This window comes from Dermacentor silvarum, chromosome 3 (genome assembly GCF_013339745.2).
Source record: "Dermacentor silvarum isolate Dsil-2018 chromosome 3, BIME_Dsil_1.4, whole genome shotgun sequence".
Classification (NCBI taxonomy): domain Eukaryota; kingdom Metazoa; phylum Arthropoda; class Arachnida; order Ixodida; family Ixodidae; genus Dermacentor; species Dermacentor silvarum.
The window spans coordinates 227,944,026-227,959,018 of NC_051156.1; the positions used below are offsets into that span (position 1 = coordinate 227,944,026).

At 43.6% G+C, this 14,993-nt stretch overlaps 1 protein-coding gene across 1 annotated transcript in view; it reads right to left on the bottom strand.

The window, feature by feature from the left end:
* Positions 1-12,533, bottom strand: part of LOC119445252 (uncharacterized) — a 79,334-nt gene extending 66,801 nt beyond the window's left edge. Inside the window, exons 1-4 of the mRNA XM_037709571.2 lie at positions 12,159-12,533; positions 10,876-11,094; positions 9,566-9,648; positions 7,058-7,122 (exon numbers count right to left, since the gene is read on the bottom strand). Coding sequence (XP_037565499.1) covers positions 7,058-7,122; positions 9,566-9,648; positions 10,876-11,094; positions 12,159-12,335 — 544 coding nt within the window. The 5' untranslated portion in view covers positions 12,336-12,533. The remainder of the gene's footprint in view (positions 1-7,057; positions 7,123-9,565; positions 9,649-10,875; positions 11,095-12,158) is intronic.
* Between the last annotated feature and the right edge of the window lie 2,460 nt (positions 12,534-14,993).

Below are 14,993 nucleotides of genomic sequence, written 5' to 3' on the forward strand. Positions count from 1 at the left end.
TTTCGTGCCGGCATGCACCGCCGACCAAAGCTACCACCGACGCCGGGAATCATTCTACAGTCTGTCTACAATGTGTTTTTCACGCTCGAATAACATTTCACCACGAACATTGCAAACTCGGGCTGGATTTCGTGGCACCTGGGGTGGATTTAGTGGCACCTCGGGTCACGTAACGCAAGCAGCCCCATCCGAGCACAAACTTTCAAGGGCTTTTCGATAGCGAGCGGGCGCGTTGCGGCATCTCGCAGCGGCCGCAGAATCTACGGAGCGCATAGATTTCAATTCCGAAGTTTTATGGGTGTAAAGTTCTCATAAACTTTTGACGCGAATGGTGCACTGACATTTCCAAAGGCGTGCTTTAAAAGATTTTCAATTATGAAACTTTATGGGGTTAATGCTGTTATAAACTTGGACCAACATGCGTGCACTGGAGCCCTCGTGTCCAAGCCGTTCCAGAAATGAAAGCACGCGCTCGCAATCTTCCACACACACGAAAATACTAAATATTACCGTGACTGTGAGCTAGCAGCTGATAATTTCTCCAAACATTTTCAGGACGCGTGCCCAATGTGATCGATCAGCTGGACCAGGGCAGGCAAAGTAAAATATGAGAAAACAGGAGAAAGTGAATGGCCTATTATTGAGGAAATTCTTTTTGCGGGCTACAAGGTCTGGCTCTCCGTGGCCACAGGGACAGTGGCCCTATGGATTTAAGCATAGGCCCCGCTAAGAAAATACAGGTATTTTCAGAGCGCTTCTTCGCATGCGAGCTGATTGTGGAGATATATATCTGAAGAACCATTTGGAAAGTTGCCCCAGTAATTCCTCGTATTTAAGCCCGGATGCACAAAACAGCAACAATGGAGACGAATTACAGCAAATGATTGAGGACCTTAACCGAGAAAGTGTAAGACTGGGGTTGAAGATTAATATGCAGAAGACAAAGATAATGTTCAATAGCCTGGCAAGGGAACAAGAATTCAGGATCGCCAGTCAGCCTCTAGAGTCTGTAAAGGAGTACGTTTATCTAGGTCAATTACTTACAGGGGACCCTGATCACGAGAAAGAAATTTACAGAAGAATAAAATTGGGTAGGAGTGCATACGGCAGGCATTGGCAAATCCTAACTGGGAGCTTACCACTGTCGTTGAAAAGAAAAGTGTACAATTATTGCATTCTACCGGTGCTAACATATGGGGCAGAAACTTGGAGGTTAACAAAGAAGCTCGAGAACAAGTTAAGGACCGCACAAAGAGCGATGGAACGAAAAATCTTAGGACTAACGTTAAGAGACAGGAAGAGAGCGGTGTGGATCAGAGAATAAACGGGGATAGCCGATATTCTAGTTGACATTAAGTGGAAGAAATGGAGCTGGGCAGGCCATGTAATTCGTAGGATGGATAACCGGTGGACCATTAGGGTTACAGAACGGATACCAAGAGAAGGGAAGCGCAGTCGAGGTCGGCAGAAAACCAGATGGGATGATGAAGTTAGGAAATTTTCAGGCACAAGTTGGAATACGCTAGCGCAAGACAGGGGTAATTGGAGATCGCAGGGAGAGGCCTTCGTCCTGCAGTGGACATAAAATAGGCTGATGACGATGATGATGATGATGCACAAAACAAAATTATAGAAATTTGTGGCGAAATTATAAAAGAAAGCCTAGTTGCAAAATCAGGCTGCTTCTCCATACTTCCTGACGAAACGACGGACATCGGTGGAATCGAACAGCCTACTGTTTGTGCAAGGTACCTAAACAAGGATGCCAACGACATCAAGCGAGTGATTTAGGTTTTAGCACCGGAATGGATGCCCTCTCTCATTGCGACTGCAGGTTCTATGTAAATGTGTACAAACTGTTCCAGATTTTATTCACCCTTCCAGTGACCACTGCCAGCGCAGAGAGAATATTTTTTAACAAGAGTTTACTAAAAACGTACTTGCGCTCTACAATGTCTGTGGAACGCATGGTTAGACTGGTGCTTATATACACCCACAGAGACGTCGACATCAACGTGTCCCAAGTCATTGACCGCTTCGCTCAACTTCCCCGCCGAGAGAAGTTTCTCGTTTAGATAGCGAAGCAGCAAAAATCAATGCAAGTAAAAAGCTGTGTTCCTTCAGGTCCATAAGCTCGTAATTATGAAAACGTATGAGTGTTCGTTAGCTTTTAAAACCACAGAAATTTCAGCCGTTCATTCTAGCAGTTAGCATCATGATTAAAATTATCATGCGAATACGAAAATTACGACGATATCAATAACCAATTTTGACCGACCTTGCTCATTGAAAGCCCGGCCCACGCGGCATTTGCCAAAAACACACTCGGATATTGGGTAGTAACTTGCCGCATCATCTGTGGCTTTCGTTTGTCCTTTTCTTTCCTTTTTAGCTACCTGCTTTTATATATTTTTTTTTTTTTGAAACGAAGCAAAACCCTCCTTTTATTTTGGGTGCAGAATAATTGTTGCCGCTGTGCAGGCAGTTAAATTACACATTTTCGAACTGATTTCTGCGTTATTCCTCTATTATTCTACCTGTATGGTGCTGTCGCGGCCGCTGCATGGCCCGAGTACATATCATGATTTCTGCGATCATAGTTTTGTTCTTGCCTAGATCATCTGTCTTTCTGTGCGCAAAGTTTACTATCTCTGACTCCGCAACGTGCTTATTTGTCTTGTTTGACGCATAATATACAGTGACGTTTGCTTAAATACGTACGTAGATTTATTGGAGACTTAGACGTATATTTAAATATCTTGTTGGGAGGTGTTGTGTATACAAGCAGTGAACTTTGTTTCCAGCGACTCTTTTTTGCCCTTTAGCGAGTTGTATCTTCGCATTTGTATATTCCATTCTATCTTCGCATTTCTAATGTATATTTTGCAGAACTCCCTTTTATGTGACTGCCACAGATACGAAGATGAGAGGATTGCCCTTTGGACGGCTTTGGGGCACTTAGACGACAGGCCTTTTACGGAGGAAAAGATCTTGGGTGCGTGGCCTCGTGCCTCTGCTATGTGCAGGGCTACAAAGGCGCTGCTGTGTTTTTTGAAGTGCACAAGCCTGTATGAACGCCTGTGACGAAACTCGGCGATGAACGCTTAACTGTAAATGTGCAACGTGTGAACTGTGAACTTCTCTCTTCCTTCTCTTTCAATCCCTTCTCCCCCTTCTCCAGTGCAGGGTAGCCTACCAGGCTCAGCATAGTTAACCTCCCTGCCTTAGAGCACTGCACGGGCTCGGGCGGGTAAGTCCGGGAATCGGGTAATCGAGCCCGGGAAATCGGGTAATCGAGCCCGCGAAATCGGGTAATCGAGCCCAGAAAATCGGGTAATCGAGTCCGGGCTACGGAAAATCGGGGCCCGGGCTCGGGCCCCGATTTCCCGTAGCCCGGGCCCGGCCCGGGCCGGGCTCGGACACGGCGAGTGCTTTTTGACCCGGGCCCGGGCCGGGCTCGGGTTTTTTGACGCAGGCCCGGGCCGGGCTCGGGCTTTCTGGTGGTGTGCATGTAACGTGCAGCAAGTTATTCTCGGGCGTCTCAACTCTGAAAAACATGTATTTTTCGGTCTCGGGCCTGGTTCGGGCCAGTTTCGAGCCGGGCTCGGGCCTAAGGCAAAAGGGTGGCGGGCCGGGCGGGTAACGTAGAATATTTGCGGCCCCGGGTCTCGCCATAAATGTTTTGATCGGGCTCGGGCGGGCCGCCCAACGTAAAAACGGGCCCGGGCCGGGCTGAAAAAATCGGCCCGTGCAGTGCTCTACGGCCTGCCTTTCCCTTATGACTTCTCTCTCTCTCTCTCCTACTTTTTATTTGTACTCACTGTTGCGAGTATAATCTCGGTGTAATTACAATATACGACTGGTAACAGCTGCTCCTGCGCAATCTATTGCAATGACGGACAGCGTCATTGAGGTTTTTCCCTGGCCGTTGCATATGTGCAAAAATGTAAACAAGGTTCTTGAATGACGAAGATTCATCAAAATATTTGTCCTCAACTTATTCATTTCATGGCCTTTACGTTATTCATATCAGCTGTATACACTGCTTTGCTGGTTTCGAACTGATATAGTTCTAATGTCCGTGTGATATTTTCTTTCCTCATTAAATAGACAAAAAACGCGGCCGCATTGATATCAGTTATTTCTGCCAGAATTTTTGGGACATACGAATATATTCTTTTACGAAAAAATCCATATTTTACTTGACAGTGCGTAGCGTTCAATAATTCGTTTGCAGCATGTAATATACAATGGCATTGGCAATGCAGTTATTATTCATGTATTTGATCCCTCGACAAATTCTATAAGGAGGAGGCCGCGCTGCAACCTGAGCCCCCCCCCCCCCCCCCCCGAACAAAGTTTCTGGCTACGCCACTGCAACCAATGTAGGTTTTTGTTCTTCAATATATTCTTTGTCAACAATGTTCTCCTTTTCGGATAACAAAACCCACAATATTAAAGCAGGTCATGTAAAAATGTACAACCAGAAACAAACAATGATATGTTAATTTCAATCAGACAAACACTTTTCTAAATCAGAGCAAAAAAGAAATTCATAAAATTACAGTTGTCTTTTTTCACAAAGCAATTTAGTCCCAAAAGAAAAAAAGTGAATTTTGGCTACTTAGAGCTCTTCAGCCTCTTCTGAAATGCCAGTACGCAGACAGTATTGCATTTCACTGCTATAACACAGCTTCCCAGAAAATACTGTGCAGACACCATCGATGATGATTGTCAAGTAGGAGCAAATAGCCGAACATTTCTAGAACGCTATTCATTTTATTAAAGGTATGATGCACTTGATGGCATATATTCGTTACAGTGGGGATATTTAAATAGGGCTTGTTTCCTGGTGTAATTCAGTAGAGAACGGAGTCGTTAACCAGTACATCTGTAGCAGTGGTATAAGTGGGTTTACATATAAGCCGATTCGTCATACAGTTAAACCTGGATATAACGAAATTGACAAATTCCCGAAAAACTTCGTTATGAAGAGGATTTCGTGATATGCAGGTTCGGCACGAAAATTCGAAAAATACGCTTACCGTATTAACTCAATTCTAACGCACCCTCGATTGTAATGCGCACCCATTTTCCATTTTCGTCGAAGCACTCATCCTTGGAATGTCACACCAGGTACTGGATGCGTGGACGCGTGTCATTTTGCACAAGTGCGAGGCGTCGGAAACGAAGAGCGGGCGACACAATGGCATCGTATAGTGTCACCTAGTGTCAGGTTAGTGAAGAGAAACACAGAGACTTGCGCAGTAACCAAAAAGTGGCACTGCCAGCGCATTGAAAAAAAAAAAAAAAAGTGTTTTTTTTTTTTCCTTCGGCAACATCAACTGGAAAAGGAGAGTGCCGGCTTGGCGGGCAGGCCAGCTGCAGCAAGCGACGGGATCAGGTTTGATCGAAGGGAGGGGGAAAGGTCACGCCCGCGGCGGCAAGATCACCGGGTCGAGGGATGCAGGCCCGCCTCGCGCACGCTCACATGCACGCACACGTGCGCTTGCTCTCGCCTCGCAGTTGCCGCAAATTCGAGCACGCCAAGCGCGACGTTGCTGCTTCGCATTTTGCCGGGCAGAGAAGGTGCTTCCGGTTGCTGCTCGCACAAAGATGACAAAATTCGGGGCGAAATCTCCAGGTTGTCGGCGGGGAAAATTCGGTCTCCCGCTGCCACTTCGTTGCGTAGAGGTCTCAAATACATATGCTTCTATGGAGTAACGACAGGGAATAGAAAAACTTCGTTATATTCAGGAATTCGTGATATGGAGGTTTGTTATAAGCAGGTTTAACTGTATATGCGTGTTGTCTCAAGTGAAGCGAGCGCTGCGGTGGAAGGCGACTGCCATCCTCCTCTCTCTCAGCTGCCACAGAGGAAGAGGGTTGTGGGAGAAGAGGAAAGGCTGTCATTCCCAAGTGTTCCACCAACACGGCATCTAAATCTTCAGATGTCTCAAAACAGCTGCACGAAAGCCCATGCACCTCAGAGAGCTACAATACTTGGCATTCGACAATAAATGCATCCCACAACAACATTGCACGGTAGCACTCGCCCTCTGCATCAGCACCTCTGTATCGGCCCCACTGTATCATAAGTGAAAGTCTTACCTACAACCACTAAACACAGACCACTAACAATAAAAATGGGTGAAAGAGGCAACGAAACCATGCCTTAGAACCAAATTCCAGTGGACCACAGTGGCACTTGACTCGCTCGGTGTTGATGCCTTAGACACTGGTTGACTGAGTAATTAATCATGCCCCCCATAATAAGTTCCTAAAGAATCCCAAGCCAAATACATTTAAATTGAGCATTCCAATTTGGCTCCAATTATCCATGTGGGGTGATCTTCCTCACAAGGACTTACCGTAAAATACCGCGGAAGTGCCCACCCCCTTTCACTGAAAATTGAGTTAATCTGGATATGGGCGCTTGTCGAGTCGAAGCAGTAAAAACCAAGGTGGTTTCAAGGCAGAGCTATGGAATCGAAGAAAGCGTGTTTATTTTCAAATCGTAAATGACGGGGTACACTACCGCCTACTCATCGTCACTGAACCCAGCGAACGACTCTTTCGAGTCGGTGCAGAATAGGAGGTCAATGAATTCGTCGCAGACACTCGTGCGAATTTAACACACCACGGGCTCTCCGGTGCCTGCAAGTCAGGTTATGCAAGTGCCCGTCCTCACTGCTGTCCAACACGACACTGATCCCACACCCCTTGAAGGATCACGTGACCATCTCTTAAGACACAGCAGCCCAAGCCGTCGACACAAAGTTCAGCATGTCTTGGCGTGAAGGCTTCCGGAGGTTCCCTTTAGGAGTCTTCTCTCCCATGCGGGCACTTTGGAGGGGGTGGGCGCTTAACATATAATTTTCCGAATTCTTAAGTTTTGGAAATGTTAATACCTATTAATACGCTTGTGTGAAACTGCGTGCTTCCACGGTATTTTACGGTAAATATATTCAGTAACCTGTCATACTTAGCACAGTTTATCAGCTGTATGTCCACTGAAACCACTGAGATATTTAAAGGGATATATCGTGTTGCTCACCTGAGTCCACATAAACACAGGCAACATGAGCTAGAACATTAAGTACAAGGACTGCTGCCACAAGTCTGTAACAAGAACATTGCAAAAATATCAGCATGAGAATTTATCACTAGAGCGCTGCTCTTATAGCAAAATATGAGCTTACTAGTGCAACTAATGTTTGTAAATACATAGCTGTAGGGTGAAAGAGCAATACTTGAGAACCGCACTCCTCAAACAGCACAGAACTCTGCCAAGGGGCCAATGCTGCTCATTTATAGGGCTGCCATTGAGCTAATTATTCCAAACTGAAACTGCATGACCCTCCTGTAATACCCCCTAAAGAGGCATGTTAGCCACAAATGCATAGTGTTCATACCCTAAATTCCGTTCCCCAACTATGTACAATGATTGATATTGAAAGGTTCTGTCTCTATATATATTTTGCCACATATTTAGACATTAACTCAATCATGATGCATCATGACATGGCTCATGAGATCTCTGCGATCATATTTTTTTTCTCAGAACATTCAATAAAACCAAGGAGACAAACATATAAAGATACAGTACAGTAACCACACGTGCCATCACTCTAATCACAGCGCACCTGGTCATTTCACGGCAATGATTCTAGATACCTCTTTTTTTTCTCCGATAAGAGTAAGAAAAAAGGTATCTAGAATCATTGCCGTGAAATGACCAGGTGCGCTGTGATTAGAGTGATGACACGTGTGGTTACTGTACTGTATCTTTATATGTTTATCTCCTTGGTTTTATTATTGATCTGCGGTCATTGTATAAATAACACATGCGCTCAAATAAAACTTTAGTTGAAAGTTTGCGCTGTGTATGTGTCTTAATATTCTTGATCCCTGTCGTGTTGCGCTGCTCCATGTCTATTATGAATCCAAGCCAACTAGCCCGGCAACGTGCCCTAGCAAAATTCAATAAGCCCGAATACAGTCTTTTCAAGACAGAGGAACGTGAGCATACGACAGAAAGCTGTCACCCACTTTGTTATCAAACATGAGCTCTTATCATTCAAAGCAAATGTCTTGGCAAGGAATTCCAATGTGCAGCACCACAAATAGGCTTCATGGAAGTTAAAGGCAATGTGTTATAGGATACTTTGGGCAGCAGCTTAAGATGGGGAAACCTTTCTGATCTTGGTCATCGTGGGCACGAAAGTGAAGACTGCAGATATTACAGTATACAATGACCTAAGGGTTTTTTTTTTTTTTTTAACTAGAAACATTAAAAGAATGTTCTGCACTTACTACTGCTGCTGTTTTCTTTTTTTTTTTTTTCTTAAATGTTGCGCTAATGTCACGCTTGTTCTGGTCTGAATCATTCAGCTGAACGTTCGGTTTGTTTGGTTGCTTGGCTTGTAGGAAAAAAATAAAAATCCGCCTCCCCATCAGAGAAGTTGGCCACTGCAGATACTGGTTTCGATGCTTGTTGGCAACTAATTGGAACAAGGCAAACAACAATGTCAAACATATTATTGAATGATGCAGACCAAAAAATTCTGGTTTGTAAAATCTGAGTGAAAAGAAAGTAGCAGTAAGCCCAAAATCTCATTTTAAAGTTGTTAGAATCGAACTGCAGATGCACAAGTCTTAAATTTTACCCATATCCTTAAAAAGGGTGCATAACCTTCTACCCAGTTCCCCTTGTTACTCATAGCAGTGCATTTTATAATAAGTTGTCACAGCCTTCACCTTGTCCCTTAACATTATTAGTCATCAACATTGTACACACTTCTTTTATTTCTGTGCTCACTAATTTCCAGCATGCCGTTCATGACCTGAAAGTACTGCACACGCAGTGTTAAAGAGAAGGTAGGCACGCAAGATAGACGAGTATTATTCTTTGGGGAAAACATAAGCCTTTTTAAAACGGTGCAAATTCTTTTTACAATGTACTGTATTTGCACGCAAATAACACAACCAAGAATATAACGAGAGGGAGGACTTTCGGTTTTTCAGAAAAAGAAAGAATACATCACAATTATAATACGAAGTAACAGGAAACACATAAAATCAGATGCCTACAGGGCTTTATTCATCGTTACTGCGAACTGCCATCGCAAAATAAAATGACTGAATGAGTGCTGATGCCTTTGTCACTGTTTGCGAGTGTGGCGTCCCCTTCCATGACACCCACTAAAATTATTGGAGAGGCAGCACTTCAGAAATGTCCACAACACACTCAAACATGCCAAAGCCTTTCACAGACAGCGCAGTGGTCCACCACTCGACTTGGAAGACCACTCGCTTGACTCACCTTATAGAAAAAAAAAAGACATGTTATTCATATCACAAATCTGAATATAACGTGAGCGGCTTTCTCAGGTCGGAAATTTCTAAAAAAGCTCGCATTACAATTGTGCAAATACAGTACAAAGACAAGGCAAAATGTAGAAACTGTCCACATGGTGCTCACATTTTGACATATGAAAATCTGAGATGTGAAAGCAATGCTATTTTCATGGAGTCACCACAGCAGAAGCCAAAACAAACCTACCTTGTGTCCGATCCTTCAAAAATATTCAGCAGCAAGAAAAGAGAAGAAACCCAGCTGGCTACAGCAAGAGACAGCACTATTGCCTGCACAAAATAAAAGCTTTTCTTTTTTTCTGTCAAATGTCCTTTCATCTGTCGACAAAGTTAAAATAACCCTCAACACTGTGTCACTTGCAATGGGTAACAGAGCGTTATTCATTACGGAACTTTGAAAAAACAGAAGTATATTAAAAACAAATTATTATTCACTAAAATGAAATACTGAATTAAAACTTTAAAGACAACATTGCACAACCCTTTTGTTAAAGGAAGCACCAAAACCTGAAAGTGTTCTAAAGAATATTAATGCTAGGCTTGTGCAAATATTCATAATTTTTATGAATGGGCAAATATTGCAGTTTTGAATATGAATCAAATACAACACACTAACTATTCGGGTTCAAATTTGAGAACGAACTATTCCATATTTTCGAATATTAGAAACTAATTAAATATTTTGCAACAGCCTAACGTTAAAATCTGCTTACTGTTCTCCGTCTGCTAAACAAAGTATCACAAATTATCAGAAGCAAGACAAGGACAAAAATGTTTTAAGCAATGTTGGAAGCAAAAAAAGGTAATGCAAGCTTCGTTTTTGGTTTTGCAGCAGAAGGTTATACATTACAACCTGTTATTTTTGCTTCTAGACTGTCATTTTGTGTTTTTGGCAGCCTATTTGTATAACAGTTTTATCTTTTATGCTACAATCTGTAATGTCTTTCTCGCAATTGGCTATTTCAGATGTTTGCATGGCACACAAGTTCTTCAGCATCTTATTTATTTATTTCTTTTGAACAACTTCTGGTCTTTTTTCGCAGCCATTCTTTCTTGAAAAACTTGTTTGTGACCAGGGCCTAAAGTTATTGTAACGCTATTCATGCAGGTTTTTTTTTTTTTATGACAATCAGTGTTCTTGCATTTACAATTGATTCTTTGTCCCTGATAATTGGCATTATTTTATGCCCTAGTCACTACAGGTGTAGTACCTAATTATGCCAAAATAAACATCCCTGCTGTAAACATATGTGTCCTCATTTAACTGTTCAATTTGATATTCAATACTTACTATTTGTATTCAATTCATATTTTATAAGGTGGATATTCACCCACCTCTAGTAAAAAAAAAACTTTCGAATATTCGCATAAGTTGGATAGCGGGGCTGCTGCCAATCAGTGCTCTTTGTGCATTAACAATTATTTCTGTTTGCATCCCACAACGTCTCCCCAAAAGCTCTTCTGCTTCTGTAAAGAATCAATGAAACTCATACTTACCTTCCAAATCACTGGCTCATTGTCAATGCCTGTTTGTGCCCTCACATTGCACCAGTGAACCAAGCTGAGCATTTGGAACACTTCCAAAATGACGAAGAAAGGATCGAGAAAAGCCAGGAGAGTGAGGTTCATTTGACAGGCCCAAGGTGGAATGTACACAAGTGGAAAGACCAGTGCAGACATTGTAACCATGAGCTCCAGGAAAGGAATGCATTGTTTCTGTAAGAGCAAGCGAGCAGCATTTTAGTGTATTAAGCAATACCGCTCAAAATTCTAACACTGCACAATAATGTATCAATTTCATGGTCTAACATTAACTGCCAAGACTACAGGCAATTGTACTTGTACACGGGGCTATTTGTCTGGCCTACAAAGCCTTAGTTCACTTAGAGACAAGCCACAGGCAAGCACTGACAAATATATTTAAAGAGTAGACCAGACACTTGACAAGGAATCGGTGACAGCATCTCTTCGTGAGGATACAATCTGCACATCAACTCAAGCGTCAAACTGAAAGCAAGAAAAAGGTTGATGTTCAACCATAATCAAGGTTTCTTGCTTTTTCAGCATAACTTTCTAGTAGCCACACTGCTGAGCTCGAGTTTGGAATCCCGGCCGCGTCCGCCGCATTCCGATGGGGGCAGAATGCAAAAACCCTCGTGTACCGTGAACAGGGTGCACGTTAAAGAACCCCAGGTGGTCAAAATTAATCCGGAATCAAATTTTGGTGTTGGAAAGTAAAATTGCAGAATTTATATTGATTTTTCAGGCATTGCGCTCAACATATCGCGAATGCAGTCGAATGTGCATAGGTTAAATTATAACACTTGCATACCCTGGCCTGGCGTTTACAAACAACGCTCATGCAGCCCATGCAAACCACGTTAACCTTCATGGATCCCGCCTGCGTCTCCCTACTCCCCACGCCACGCCACGAATTCACTTGAACCCTTAGCAGTGCTCACAAAATTTACCAAGTACGCCGATTTGTAGTGGCACCAGCACATGCAAACTGTCACGTCACATTTGAACTCTCGCCTAACATGTCAATTACCAACATGAGCCGACAAGTAAACAAATAAATGAAATCGACGAGGGTGGCGATATGGGCTTGTTGGTTAGTCATCTTGGAATGGTATCTGGCTTAGCGCAGCAAAACACGGACACCAAAAGAAACAAGTTTGAGTCCGTCTGTCGTTTTCCTTTCTGTTTTCTTGTCCGTGTTTTGCTGCGCTATACCAGATACCATTCCATGAAGAAATATATGCAATTCATTAACTTACAATTATGCGTGGAATCAGTTTCCCTGCAACCAGGGATGCTGTTACTGCAATGGACAGTGACGAAAACGCTTGCGTTCCGAAGGCGACGCCGCACACAGGCAATATGGCCAACCATACAAACGAAAACAACGCTGACACTGCTCCTAGTGCAAGGAATATCAATGAAGGAAGGCACATAGCGACTCCTCGTCAGTAACGAGCGCAATAAACTGTAACCAACACCTTCGCTACGAATCCAAAACCTACCGCCACAAATGCATTGATTGCCAGCCAGACTTCGCGACTTGGTCCCACTTGGCTACTTAGCTAACTTGGCTGCGGTAAGGTGGTGTCTAAAACCCGATGTTCATGGTATGTTTAGGGTTCCCAAACTCGTTTCCGCCGCATTCAACACGCAAAAACATAGCCTTCAAGATATGCACCTAGGTTTGGACATCTATTGCGATGGTTGCCGTGTGCCGTCTGCCTGCCGCGTGGTACTGGGATCAATGTTTCCCCTTTAATTTTTTTTTTATGTGACGTGTACCAATACTTCGTTTTTGGTCGAATTACGCATCAGATTTTTGAAGTACCATAAACGAATCTCTAGACTACTTTGGGGATATTATAGTTCTTAAGAAAACAAGCGCTGCCGAAGTTCACACAGGCGCAACATGAACCAATGCCTCCTTTACTAGATGCCCGTCGCGTTGCTCGCTTTCCCATTGGGGCGGCGGTTCCCTTAGTTCAGCATAAATTCCGTGAGGCGGCGCTCGTTGCCTTTTCAACTTCCGGCGGCTGCGGCAGCGGCGATCGACGACTTCCGGCGGCCCTTCTATAGCGCCTGCCGACTCCGAGACGGTAACAGATGCTACAGTAATCTCAAAGGCCGCAGCACGTGATCTAAGTTGCAGACATGCGCCACAAGCGGCGCTCGTTGCCTTTCGCGGAGAAGAGAAAAGGGAGAGGGCACGGAACCGGGTTTTTCCCTCAAGGGCTGCAGAAGATAGCGCCAACCTTTCCCTTTCCCTCAAGAACCACTTAACTAAAACCGGACCACGCGGCTTTGGCGCTGAGCCGTGCTCCCTCAAGGGCTGCAGAAGATAGCGCCAACCTTTCCCTTTCCCTCAAGAACCACTTATCTCCACGCGGCAGGCATCTAGTAAAGGAGGCATTGCATGAACACAAGCACAGACGATGAAGTGCGACCAAGGAGGTTATAAAAAAAACTTCTGGAGTGGAGATCCCCTATGCGCGCCCATGCGACCGGCTGAAGCCTGGAAAACCGGTTGGCGGCCATCTTGCTCCAGGCAAGAACGAGCGCTGCTTGCGCGCTGGTAGCGTAACCAGTGCGATTTCGTGGTGGCGTTTTATGATGAAAGCGGGAGAATTACTATGATTTATTTAGCGCAGATGTTTTTTTAATGCGACAGCCTTTTATGCATACCTCATGGTGGGGTGTCCGTCTCAAGGTCGTTTCAAAACCGTGCTGTTGACACGAAATGATCCTCTTAGGATAAGAGGTGATAGCGCGCGCAATGCCACTATTAAGTATACAATATTAATTAAGCATGTGAACTGCAGTAACAATGAATATAGATAGGTGAATGAAGTGTGTTGAGACTGTAATAATGTTGAATTAGGAGTAAATAATCGTGGATTAAAGGGGTTTAGCTGGGTGATAGGAGTTCAACGAAAGGTAATGATGGGAAGAACACGCGGTGCTGGGCTAGTTGATGATGATGGGAAAGCCACATTTAACATTCTAAAAGTGATTACGCGATTGAACTGAGGCGATAATGCGTGCACAGACAGGTGAATTAGGCGAATTTAGAGTGACTTTTTGCTGAAAGAATTGTGACGAAATAAAGTGACGAAGACTCCCTAAAAGAAGTGGAAAGCGGCCGTCGATCGTATCATTGAATTAGCGACGCTAGGGCTTTCATGTCGCCTAGTTCTATCATCAGGAATCCCCAGTAATCTTTGTCATGTCAGGCTAAGGACAAATGCACAAGGCAGTTGTTAACGCAAGAATACGTGGGCTGAAGCTGTAACGCGTTTCATGCGCATCAGCTTGCCACATTACCGAAGTGACACGAAGTACAAGGTGAAATCAGTAAAGTGGTAAATAAATTTTTATTATGTCCTGGCTATTTTGATAAAAATAAGCATAAAACAACATGGTGGAAAAATGAATAAAATATTGCATAACTACCTGGTGCATCACAGTGTATACTACAGGAAAACAATACCAAACAGGCATACATAAAATGCAAACACATGAAAACAAACATATTTTTGGCTGCGAAAAAACAAAAAAATTGCACCAATGCCCAAAATTAAAGGCATGCTGATAATGTCACTTCTTAAGGCGCACGGTTCAGTAACTACGAATAATGGCTTTTAAATATTGTAAAGATCGTGAGTCCGCAATAGACGAATTTGTATGAACTCTGATTTGTATAGAGCTTTACACGACGGCATGCTACAGCAACTTGATCTCCGAAAACAGTAATATTCGCGATCCAGCCTAAGTTAAATTACGCCGAGATAGGATACCTATGGCTGCACAAGAACTGTTGTTGCTCCAGGCACATATCGTGTTGTTACACACACGATATGTGACTGGCAATACCCTTTATTTGCCAGTTAGGTCAGTTATTTTCTTGTTTTGATGCGAAACAGTTGCGTGCCACGCTTATAAACAGTCAACTTGTGAGACACAGCTACGACGTCCGCCAGGTCTGTGAGCTGTATCATTTTATATAAATAAGTAGTAAATAATTCCTCTCGACATGCGGAATCTCATATGCAAGCGCACCGGAAATATATACGAACAGCAAGCATTTTTACGAA